At 39.8% G+C, this 13025-nt stretch overlaps 1 protein-coding gene across 7 annotated transcripts in view; it reads left to right on the forward strand.

The window, feature by feature from the left end:
- Positions 1–13025, forward strand: part of LOC120544364 (disks large homolog 4) — a 68316-nt gene that overhangs the window by 14477 nt on the left and 40814 nt on the right. For 2 of the 7 annotated variants that reach the window (XM_039778040.1, XM_039778041.1), the window contains exon 1: positions 6877–7182. The exons of the other annotated variants lie outside the window; for them this stretch is intronic. In XM_039778040.1, coding sequence (XP_039633974.1) covers positions 7081–7182 — 102 coding nt within the window. In that variant the 5' untranslated portion in view covers positions 6877–7080. Of the gene's footprint in view, positions 1–6876; positions 7183–13025 lie in introns of those variants that run through there. 7 annotated transcript variants of the gene reach the window in all.

A 13025-nucleotide genomic window follows, 5' to 3' on the forward strand; every position in this document is an offset into this window, starting at 1 on the left:
AACATGACTCTCTTTCAAATTAGATTGGTGGGCAACTGGAACATAGATATTACCAGTCAGCACTACAGTACCTGTTGGCACCTGGTGGCTCTGTTTTTATCATCTTGGCTAGCAGTGCTGTGGCTGACCAGACTGATACCCTGCTGTGCTTGCTACACGCTGAGCCAAATGAGTGGTGGTCTGAGCTTTTTTTGTTGCATTTCATCAGAGGTGGCTCCAAAAAAATATACTTCTACTCTTTTAAAAGGGTGAGGCAATTTCTAAATTTGAGAAGCCACACGCAGCGAGGTGCAGACCAGTTTGAGCTTCAATGGAAGTTCATCGTAATTAAAACTCGTCACACAACTCTTCTCCAGCACATAGTGCTTTATTCACCAAATGTGTTTGGCTATCTTGCCTTCAGTTACACTTTAAAGTTATTTGTGAGTCAACACCAGAGCACAGGAGCAGAAAAATGTAATGCAATAATACTGGAGAGAAACAACATTCTCAAAAGTCAATGAAGTCACTTCTATCATACTGACCATTGATCTATAGGGTGAAGTGTTGTAAATGGACCTGGCACTTTATGCTACCTGGTTAATAAGGATGGAAGAACCATCATGATTGTATATTAAAGCATACAATTGGGAGCTAGCACCCATTGGCAAATGATATGTAATGATTAGCAATGTACTTCCCACTAAGTGACCTGAGTCCTGGCTGTGGTCATGCTAGAAATCTTATACAATCCCACAATGCAAATTTCTAGTCTAATTATAGAGTGAGCTGTAGTGACGCCCCAAGCCAAACAAACTTAAACTGGTGAGAGAAGTTGCTACTAAAAAACTTTGGAAGGCTTTCAACACTAAAAAGTGGAAAAAGTGCTCCTTTAAAAAGACAATATGGCTAAAAGAAAAACATCCGTTGTGTGTATCTTGACTGGTGGCAGGTGTGTCGTACCAGTAATGAGATTTGGCAAGGTAAAGTAGCACATGGTTTCTTACAACCAGACATAACACATTAGCCAGAATCTACAAAATATATATATATATATATATATATATATATATATATATATATATATATATATATATATATATATATATATATATATGTGTGTGTGTGTGTGTGTGTGTGTGTACATTATATTATGGCATATACAGCGGAGCCAGACATTGTGGTAGCATGTTCCGATGTTAGAAACAATGGAGAGGCACATGGTGCCTGTTTTCCTGAGAGAACGCTTTGGAGCTTGTGGGTGGTTCTGGTTTACAATAGACAGATTTTGGTACAGGTTGGAGATGGAGCTGGCAGTCCACAGTGATCGCTCTTCAACATTTTTTCACATCATACATGTATACGTCTCAGATGGGGGACAGCTGGCTAAGGATCGTCTCAGTACTGTGGACAGCACACTGCTGTTGTCTTTAGTGTGGGAGGAGGCACAGCCGAACCAGACTGTGATAGAGGAAATGAGGTGATGGCTATATAGAATTAGACCAGTAGTTGCTGTGAGACATTCTTCGCTTGTCACAGGAAGAAGATCATCTGTTTGGCTTTCATGATTATGGTGTAGATGTTCTCATCCCAGTTCGAGGGTGGTGCAGATAATTATCCGCAAGAGCTCAATTTAACCATTTAATAACTGTCTCTAAGCATGTCTGCAGCTACCAAAAGGAGAAAAACAAGTGCGTTCCCTGGCTAATCGATTTTTTGGGGGGCTTTTGAAGTGTGTTGAAGGTGTAACATGCACACCATACTCCATGCATAAAGGATTTCTCCAGGTCATCACTGTTGGTGATGACGCCATTCTGGCATGTTACATTTACACAGCTGGGTGGTTTTGCAAGAGACAGAAGCAGGAATATCAGATGTGAAACATTACAGTTTGCCTGTAGAGCAACCTTGGAGTGCTGCTGACGGGGGGGGGGGGGGGGGGAAAGGGAAGGGGGGGGCAGAGGGGGGGGGGTTTTTTTTGTTTTTTTTTTAATATAAAAAAAAAAAAAAAAAAACCGTTTAAAACGTTTGGGGGGTGTGGAAAATTTAAAAGCATTAAGTCCAACTTTCCCTGACATTTTGAAGAGTGGATTCATTTGTTGAGATGCATTCTAGCTAACTGACAGAGCTCTCTAATTTACATTTTGCCAATTATTTACCTGACCATGTCCTGTTTGAAATGACAGTATATTCTAGTAAGAGCAGGTGAAATCAGATATTCAAGCCGACAGAAATCAGATATAGCGAAAATCTGTTCTGTGTAGGTGTGAATACTGTAATACTCACCCTGGGTGTTTTCCTTGTCAGTAGAGCTGAGGCAGTCTCCAAGCCTCAGGAGATTCCCAGTTGTGCTTGCACTTTAATAAGACTATTTCAGTGCCAAAGCTGCTGAGTGCTGGAAGATACAGAAGAACAAACTAGAAATAAGGAAGACCATTTTGAGGAAAGCTTGAATGTGCTGGCACTCAAAACAGACTAGAGATGCAAAGATTAATTAATTAATCGATTAGTTGTCAACTATTAAATTAATCGCCACCTATTTTGATAATTGATTTATCGGTTTGAGCAATTATTTTATGAACAAAAGTAAAATTCTCTGATTCCAGCTTCTTTGTCTTAACTTCACTGTCAGAATTTAGATTGATCTGTAGTTCATTCTTAAGAGACATTGGAGGATGTGGAAAAATATGGGCTTTGTAATCAATGAAAAATGCACCACAAAGGTTGTAACAAACCATTAAGGTTAAGGCTATTCTGACAAAACTATGTTGTAATTAACAATCTTTATATTTTATAAGAATATGTATCTAGCATGTGGGCACCATGGATTAATATATGCATATTTGGAAATAAAAGTAGTCCAAGCTTAATTGTAATTGTGAAGTTTTGTATGTATTTCTGGAAGGGTCTGATAAGAAAAATAAACACTATATAATATTAAATTGTTAATGTTGTATTTGCCCTTCTTTTTAGCGGAGCAGCTGCTATTGATTCCACAGACATCTAAAGAATTAACTGAGCTAATCTAAAATCATTGACAGACAGAGACATAAAAAGGGATCAATGCATTTCTCTCACTCTGGATCATATAGTTTAGATTGAATACAGTCAGGCTTTGATTTCTTTCTTTATCTTTTATGTAAAAGGTAGGCCTAAATCACTAATTGCATATCTTTTTCTCAACCACTTATAATGAGATTTTAAAATGGCTACCAAGGCTTGCAGAAAAGATAAGCAAATGTTAAGTATGGCACATCTGGCTCAACCTACAGTGTATTAGGCTTAGCACCATTTTCTGGCATTCACAGGCTCAGTGAGCTGCTATAACAGCCAGCCAGTGGTGAATAAATGCCAGCACGAGCAGCTTGCTTTTTGAGTCACAGTGCTTCTTTACATTCTCTGTGAATTTGAGAAAACACTAGCATGTGTCATGGCATGTGATGCATGTACGTAGTAGCAAGAGACACCTGCCTTTATAACCCATGACAGAAGCAGTTATTTTATTTATACGGTGACCAGAATGCTGCTGGAAAGTGGACTATTTGTTAGGGATCTGCCGTCCCCTGCAGATGTTGTCATGGAAACACTCCGGCTGTTTTGGGGTTCTCTCTCTCTCTCTCTCTCTCTCTCTCTCTCTCTCTTACTTCTCTCACACACACACACACACACACACACACACACACACACACACACACACACACACACAATGCAGCATTAGGATGTCAATGCTATACTCAACACTAGAACACCACAGTTCAGGTTTCCATGTGACTCCCACGCTTACATAACGCTGTAGTGGAAGGGGGAAGCCATTTACAGTATATAATCACCACAAACATAATGCTGTATGTATGATGATTATAGGTAGCGTTAGTCATATCCATATTTATGTATGCTTGCCTGAAAATGCTGCTTGAATCAAAAGAAACCTACTTACATGTATAAAGACAAGCCAGTTGTAGGGTTGCAACTAACAATTATTTTTATTGTCTTGTTTTGTCCACAACTGAATATCAAAGATCTTCAGTTTATTGTCATATAGGAGTAAAGAAATTAGAAAATATTCACATTTAAGAAGCTGGAATCAGAGAATTACTTTTTTTCTTTCTTTTTAAAAAAAACTTTTTTATACTTTGAATGACAAACCAATTAATCGATTATTTAAACAGTTGGTGATTCATTTATTAGTTGACAACAAATCAATAGTCTTTGTAGCTCTAATCTGTTGTAAACAGTTCAATGTAAAAGGTTGGTCCTTTATACAGTACAGAGCGTTATTTTGTTAAATTGTATTTCTGTAAAACCACTGAGAGGCAGCTAACTTGACTAGACTTCCCTCCTGCTGTTCTTATACATGTCAGAGCTCAGTGGAAGGAGAAATCAAAAGGTTTCTGTGCATTTTCTCTGTCAACAATTATTTTAAGTCAAAGCAGAACCACAGCAAAGAAATTATTTTGAGTGATCACAGCTGATAAACCAGTTACATACAGTAATTACTGTAGCAAAAAAAGAGGGGGAAAGTGTAACGTTTCCATTAATTCTTACATGAAACGCCTTATCATATATTGATTAATTAAAAAGGTTCACAGGTTTACACAAACCTTTCTTTCTTTATTTATTGATGTCCTCCAATTTAGACCCTCTAATTTAAGGTTTTCTTTCTTCTGTTTGTATAGGCTGCTTGCAATGTGTCTGGATTGTTGATTAGATGATAAGATATTGCTCCTATTTTAGATCAAGCTTCAGGAACTTGTATAAAAAGCTCAGTCAGTTACTTTGAGAGTGGAGTTTGGTATGAAGGGAAGACACAGAGAAACTGCGTGGATGGAATGTGTGGAACAACCCTGTGATTTTGAAGAGGTGGCCTACTGCAAATCTGTTACTCATTGCAGCAATGAGTAACAGATTCTGTTGAATCTTTGTCAGTGTATAGTCAATTCAAGAGTCCCTTATTAAAATACATTCACTGCTGCAATCAAGGACAGTTTTCTTTTTAGAAAGCAATATCCATGAAACTTTTGTGGGCTTGAAAAGTCTTCTCAGTTTTCTGATCACAGACCAGAGTCAAAGTATAAAAGTACACCAACTGTAAGGAAAAACTATGTCATACATCTAGAGTACTAAAAGAAGAATGTGAACAAGGCATTTGCCCACACGAAAACACACACAATATCTACCACTATTTCTATTATGTGATCAAGATTGAGGGCTATCTAGCTCGTAGATGTTCATACCATTGTTCTGGAAATCACATTGTTGTACAGGGTGCTTTCTTAAACATTTGTGTATTAACTGTATTGATCTGCTGATTTATAGACTGTGTGCTCTGTTCTTTAAGATAACTGTAAAGCATATCTTTTCCTGAGAAAGTGACAATAGTCTACTTCACATTGTCTTCAATTTATGACCTCCCTCTGTCAGTCTGTGAAAATGCTGCTGATGGATGAATGCAGATTTCCCAGGATATCCCCAACTCTCTGGGGGGTGTTAAGGTTTAAAAAAAAAAAAAACTAGCTGCAGCACACTTGTGTATTTGGAACGGACTGTGTGTTCGATTTAACGCTGACGTCACCCGGGAGCGTTGAGCCCTGCGCCGCAGTCGGTCCTGAGATGAATGCACAATATTTAAATCTAGCCTACCTAGTTCTCTCACTCCACCCTGTGGGCTCACCATGTCAGCACAATCACACACAGGAGTGGAGGAACAAAACACAAATGAAAACTAAATGAGACATTGATCTTATGAAGGATTTTAAGCCTGTCAAGACATAATGATTGTTGGTATAAAAGAAAATCAGGAAATTAGCTGCTATTGATGTTGCTAGTTATCTTAGGTGTCTTCCTTTCAAAATACTAGTTTATAACTCTATTTATTGCTTTTTAAAATATTGGATAATAAGTATATGAGGTTTTCAATTAACTTTATATAAAGTGAGATTCATAATTTATCTTAACACTTTTAATAATTTTGAACAGCCAACCAAGAGCCATATCAGCTCTATGAGGGGAAAAGCAAACTTTCAGAGAAACACATTACACAACTCCTATATCATAACTGGCCCTGCTTTTACCTGAATTGCCTGTATAGAACTGTCAGGGTCACATTAATGCTGCACATTGACATGGGACGATTGAACAAATCAAAAATAGTAATAATCATAAATACTGACACAACAACAGTATCAGTGGGATGTTATTTCACTATACTGCATTCCTGTCTGTGAGTGTGTTTGTGTACATGCATATCACACATTTGTTTGTTGTATGACACTTGGTTTTAGCTCAATCGGCAAGCAGATACATTTTACAGCCATCGGGTGCTGTCCACCGATTCGAAACATTTCAGCACCTTGGACAGCTCCTCCAGCACTTTTCTATAGATCCAATAGGGGGCGCAATAATCACACTGTAACACGTGGTGGTGAAGCAGGCTGTTTGATGTGGCCATTTAATATTTCCCAGCTTCCACTGCCTTGAGATGTGTGTGTGTGTGTGTGTGTGTGTGTGTGTGTGTGTGTGTGTGTGTGTGTGTGTGTGTGTGTGTGTGTGTGTGTGTGTGTGTGTGTGTGTGTGTGTGTGTGTGTTCAATATTTTGATATTACTACCAATATTATTTTGCATGTGGCCGCTGGGCAAAATAGCTAAACCGTTGCACTCTATCCAAGCCTCTTTACTGCTTTCCCTTCCATGATTCCAGCTGCGTGTTGACTACAAACTTTAAGGTGTCAATCAAATAGAGACACACAGAGAGAGAGAGAGAGAGAGAGAGAGAGAGAGAAGAGAGAGAGAGAGAGAGAGACTATACAAGTGAGTGTTTGTTAAAGCCAAAAAGAGAAAAAAAACCTATGGACAACATATAGCGACAGACCGACGCTTTAAACGTGTCAAACATGCACGATTATGAAGCTGCATAAAAACATTGGACCCGAGTACCGCTACGGTCACATTTCAACCGGGGAGCCTGTGTGTTAGCCGGGGCATCAGCGACCCCCCCTCTCAGCTTCCGCGTCTCTGCTCTGACTGTATCGTGGCTCCAAGTGAGTGGCGGCGGACCGACGAGCTGTGGTCTGTGCTGTCTGTCTGGTGTGAGGCTTTGGACTGATGTCTCTGCCTGTCAGGAATTTAAAGTGTCTCTCGCCGGTCATGTGCCAGTGTAAGGTCATCTGCAGCAACCGGACCCTCTCTCTCATGTTCGGGTGTAAGGTAAGCCTGGGGTCCAAGCAGCCGATGGTTGCAGCAGCGACCAGCATCGAAATTTTAGTTTGTGTAACAAAAAAAGGCCTTTGTGAGAAATTGCGTATCTGGGTTTGTTCCAGTTGTAGCTAATTTGAACCGTGCTTTTTCTCATTACACGGAGTAATTAGTACAGTTATCACACTCACCTATGGCTTCCTCTCTTGTACATATGCTTTCAGGTACCAGCTTATTCACACCATATTACCTTTACACCACGGCGTGCTCGCCTTTTTTTCATGCTCACATATGGCCGATTTCCATTTTACACAGTAGACAGGAGACAGACAGGAGAAAGCATCTTTGGCAGGCATGGTTGTGTGTTTTTTTTTTTACAATACATTTTTACTGATATTTAATGAATGAAACATCAATCGCTATCAGATGTCAACTCCTTATCTGCAAGGCAGGTCACTAACCAAATGGCTCTCTGTGCTGATTGGTTCACATTTAGCTTTGCAAAGCAAACTGCATGGTATGCTTTTGACCTTGGGAAATGCACTTTATTGCTCAGGGCCACTTAAATATCATCCAGCATCAGATAAACTGTACACTGCAAGAGAGAGGCTTGAAATCAGGTAACATGAACAGTACCCCTGCTGTTTTCTATAGCCCATTGGTAAATCAGAGCCAGGCTGCTTATTATCAGCAAATAAATATTATATTATTATGTTTAGCTGTGTGTTTGCAGTATGGTTTTGTCTTAATGTTGAGTGGGGGAGGCTGTCGTTTTCTGTGCAAAGAGAGAGCATGGTCACTCATTCATTCACTGATTGTCCATCACATCCCTGATGCCCCTCCCTCACAGCTTCAGGTATTTCCAGTATGGCAGCCAGCTCAGAGTTTCCCACCACATGGCACTCTAGTCTGTTGGCTTTTTGAAGCCAAATTCTGACTACACTGGTGCGCTCTGTCGCGGCTTTGTCTCTACGCTTGCCAAAGTGATGTGTACATGTGTACAGAGCTCCAGATAATTTGTTTGTTGATTCAGCTATGACATTTTGGTTTATGTTCTGTCTTGTTGCTAGAATCTGATACACTTTGAGTAGTCACATATAATCATTTCATTAATCTTGATTGTTTTTATATTTAGTCTAGTAGACCAGAACAATTTCTACATTTGTGAGACACCGCTGGGGAAATTAATGTGGGTGTTTGCTTTCTGGGTTCCTGTTAGTGAGGTCCTGCTGTGCTCAGTGTTGAGCATTACTAGCACAGATTATCCCATGTGTCCCTACCGCCTCACTCCCTCCTGGCTCATATCTTCCTCTATATTTTCATCTGAGACTCCATGCCTCCCCCCTGGAAGACATATTTAAATTATTATCCCACTGACTCAAGTTACCTCCACAGTCTTCATGACCAACCAGTGAAATGTAACTTCACAGCAAACATCTACAGTAGTCTGTAATAAAAGCAGATTTCAAAATGGGATTAGCTACTCAATTAAAATGGATTGTGCTTGCTTTGCAGTATGTAATGCTTGTTTTAACAGATCCGGTTTATAATAATGGGGTTCAGCTCATCTAAAACACATGCTACAAGCATTTGATCTTTTTTTAATTGAAAACTTTATTCTTTAGCTCTTGCCATTTTTGCGCCCTTCTATGATAAACATGCTAATCATCCCAAGCTTTAAGATTATCCTCTACTTTGTTCTTTTATTAGCAAGTCAACACAGATAATGTATCTATTGTCATGGTATCACTTCAACATGCCCAAACTACTCAGTCCATACTTCCAGCAGGTTCAGTAGCCCCCAAACAGCTTGCATCCAGTCTGTTGCAGTCGTGTGGTGGGTTGTTATCGGTGGGACTTTATTTAGCCAGATCTTTTGGGATACACTACATTGCAGGGATATATCAAGTCCATATTTTTCTATACATTTCCAGCTTTACCTCTTTGTTTTTATTTCCAACATTGCCCACTATGGTCACTATGTTTGCTTAACATCTATGTAACAATAGCTATCACATGAATGATCATTTCCCAAGGTGATGTTCACAGGTTATTTGTTTGCATAAACTTTGTTCTTACACAAAGCCCAGCACGGAGCCTGCAGTCATTTTTAATTCAGGATTTTAATTCAAATGGTCTTCATGTGGTTGGAAGCATTCAGCAGTGCTTTAAAGTGCCCATATTATGCTCATTTCCGGTTCATAATTGTATTTTGAGGTTGTACCAGAATAGGTTTACATGGTTTAATTTTCAAAAAACACCACATTTTTGTTGTACTGCACATTGCTGTACACACATTGCTTGTGTGTTCAGGTCTCTGTTTTAGCTACAGAGTGAGGCATCACACTTCTATCCCATCTTTGTTGGGAGGCGCACATGGCAGTACCTAGGTAAGGATCACATCAGCTAGTTGTTTGTTTCTACAACTTCAGTTAGTAAGGCAGGATTAGCCGGGAGACTTCTTCTAAACGATGGTGCACTTCCAACTTTGCGTGGAATACGTTTGTTGTAGCAGTGTTTTGCCATTGAGAACGAGCTAGCATGCTAGCGATAGCATGCTACGGTTAGCCACCTCGTCTCAGCTACTGACGTAGAAAGCCATGCAGATTTTGAACAGCTCACCTGGAGACTGAAGGCAGAAGACATTCAGAAACCCGTATCTCACTCAAAAAAGCATGGATGTTTTTTTTCCAAGTTTGTATGCTTATTGATGGCCACATTTAATCAAGACAGTCATGTCTTTAAGATACTGTACAATTCCATGCAGTGCTTATATCGAAGGCCACACAATGTGAACTAGCCCAAAGACAGAGTTTAAATGGAAACTGAGTATTAATGTGATGAAAGATTCACAATAAAGGGATCAGTGTGCCTTCATCTCAATATTGAGATCAATGATCACCTCACCCTGACAATCGATTCTCAGACGTATTTACTGGAAAATGGACAGGAATACCTGCTGTCACTCATTACCAGTCGACCAATCATATGATGAAAAGTAATGATGTGGAAAATATCAGCAGGTGATATCAAAGCAGAGTGCCGTCTATGCTGCTGTGTGTAAGGGTTTTACATTTCACATCCTTCCTGTAACTGTTTTTAATGCTTTGCAAACACACATTTCCTCCTATGGATTTGACGTGTTTCATCCTGCAGTTTGTGTCATCTTCCTTTATAAAGCGAGGTGAGCCTCAGCTCTGACAGTAAGCTCAGGGAGATGCGGAAACAACAATGTGCGGCAGCAGATATTTGCTAATGCTCTGTTCAGGTCTAAGATTGAAGCATTCAGGGTTGCCTCTACATTGCTAACTTGCTCTTCCCAACTATTCTGCTACAACATATTGCAGCTGGTGTATGCAATGGATGTGCAGGTTGTAGGAATAAGTAGCACACTCGCGGTATAAGAACAAGTACTGTACAGAAATGGTCCTTAATGTGATCTATCTATAAACACCATGCAAAAAGTAATCAAAGCAGCAACCTGACAAGTAGTCAGGTCAGAAGTTTCTCATAAAGGTAAACTGTGTCTTACTAATAGGATGAATGTATGGGCTCTCTGCAAGAGACTCAACAGCTTAATTGAAAGAACTAAAATATTTAAAGGTCCCATGGCTTGAAAATTTCACTTTATGAGGTTTTTTAACATTAATATGCATTCCCCCGGCCTGTCTATGGTCCCCCAGTGGCTAGAAATGGTGATAGGTGTAAACCGAGCCCTGGGTATCCTGCTCTGCCTTTGAGAAAATGAAAGCTCAGATGGGCCGATCTGGAATCTTGCTCCTTATGAGGTCATAAGAGGTTTGCCCGCCAAGAGAATTTGGCCCACCCATGAGAGAGAGAGAGAGACATCATGGCTTTCAAATGAGCAAAGTGGCAGTTGGTCAAGGCCACACCCCCACTCTCCACCTTGCCCCCCATCTCTCCTCCTCAATGGCTACAGACACAGAAATGGCACATACTAAGGAAAGCTCATTGTGGGACTGGCTCTAGTTATAGTGGCTGTAATTCTGCACCAAGGCTGAATTTCGGGAAAGAGACTTCAGATACAGTATTAGGGGACCACTAAGGTGTATATAAAAGCCTTTAACCTTTAAACTCGCCACTGATCCTTTACACATGTCAAAACACCAGAATTCAATCTGCATATTATTGCAAGATGGGTTGCCTAGTTACATGGTTTACCACTAAAGACCTTGAGGTGAGCACTTCAACGCTGGAAAAATGATGGTGGACTACTTGAATAACCAATAGAGGCCCTTTTTACAGCCAATGTTCATCACAGACACTTTTTATTTATCTAGATTGTCAGACAATAACATTATATTTAAAAACCCACCTCAGTAGGCACCTTGTGGAGATATGCATCATCAACGTTTGAAGCAAAATTCAGCCTCAGCGTAGCACAAAGACAGAATGAAACTACTCTGAGTCCATGGCATCAACCTTTATTCAATTCAAAACATAAAGGTGTGTTCAGACTCACAACTTGAGGCAAATTTTAGATGCGGGGTGACTGCATGTAAAGTCAACAGAAAGATGCGAGTGGGCGAGTCGAAGAAAATAAACACAAACAAAAATTGCGGTTATCCCAGGCTTTATGGATCTGCTTCATAATCGTACAGAGACGAGAGGAAAAAGGAGAGACTGGAGGTAAATAATGAAAGAAACAGAAAGTTCTGAGATTTTGACACGAGGAGTGGGCTATACTATGTATTTAGGCAAATGTCTCACTAATGCTTGAGATAAACATCTGATTTTTTCTTTTTATTGCATTGATAGCCAATTGTTTCGAGGAGCAGTTTGCTAGCAGTACAGAGACTACTTAGTGCTCCTCATCAAAAAGCTGTTTCAGACTTGTTTTTGCAAGCAACGCTCATGATCACAGGATAAAAGAAAATACCCACTGCTGCCATTATTGCACATGTTTGTTTCTAGTGAAACCATTAACCAGTCTTACAGTGCCGTGTGTTAACATAGCCTCCACTTGCATGTTTATGTGCAAGGGGGAGGGCTGAGGGAGGGTTAACACTACAGTCCCCCACTACAAGTGCAACATACATAAAAATGTATGTACTCAGCATAAAAACTGTGCATGCTTCTGTGGGCAGAGGGGGAGATTTAAATGATCAAAATTACTAAGCTTTGTGTGGGACCTGTGAGGAGAATTTAGGGGAATAGGTTTCACCTGACCTGTAAACTGCAAAATAATATAGCATTTGAATTAATTCTTTTCAGCTGATTAAGTGTAGCTGCCTGTTAGACTGGACAATTATTGTGTTAACAGTTTATGGCACTGCTGTTACTGCTGAAACTGGCTACTGTTTTGGGTCGGGTTTACAAGCTTCAAGTCAAGGTACAATATTGTTGCTGGATTAGGGAAAGGTATTCGCCACGGTTTCATTTAGTTTGATGTAAAAACCGAGCCTGGTTAAGTCGGTCTGCAAATTCGTCATATTAATATCGTTCATTTATCTACAAAAAAACATGACGTTCCTGTGAAAACAGGCTCCAGACAGACAAGATGGAAACCTCCCCCCCTGCTCTACCTCCAGCAGAAGCACTGCAGCCAAGCACCCACTATGGCACCATTTACTGTATATGTGTGTGACTCTAATTTGATTATTAAATTTGAAGATGATGCATCTGTGTGGGTCCTATGAATGATGAATCATCCCGCAGAAAGGAGATGCAGACTCTTATTAATTGAGCATAAATTAACAAGCTAATATTTAAGACTGAAATGTAAGGAAGACTAAATGTTGAGTCTCTAAAACAGTGCTATCAATGTATCCAGGCAGTATATATATTTTTTATAACTTTTCCTGTTTTACTGTAGTAACATAAGCCTTCTGGTG

Source organism: Perca fluviatilis, chromosome 16 (assembly GCF_010015445.1).
Source record: "Perca fluviatilis chromosome 16, GENO_Pfluv_1.0, whole genome shotgun sequence".
NCBI classification, from domain to species: domain Eukaryota; kingdom Metazoa; phylum Chordata; class Actinopteri; order Perciformes; family Percidae; genus Perca; species Perca fluviatilis.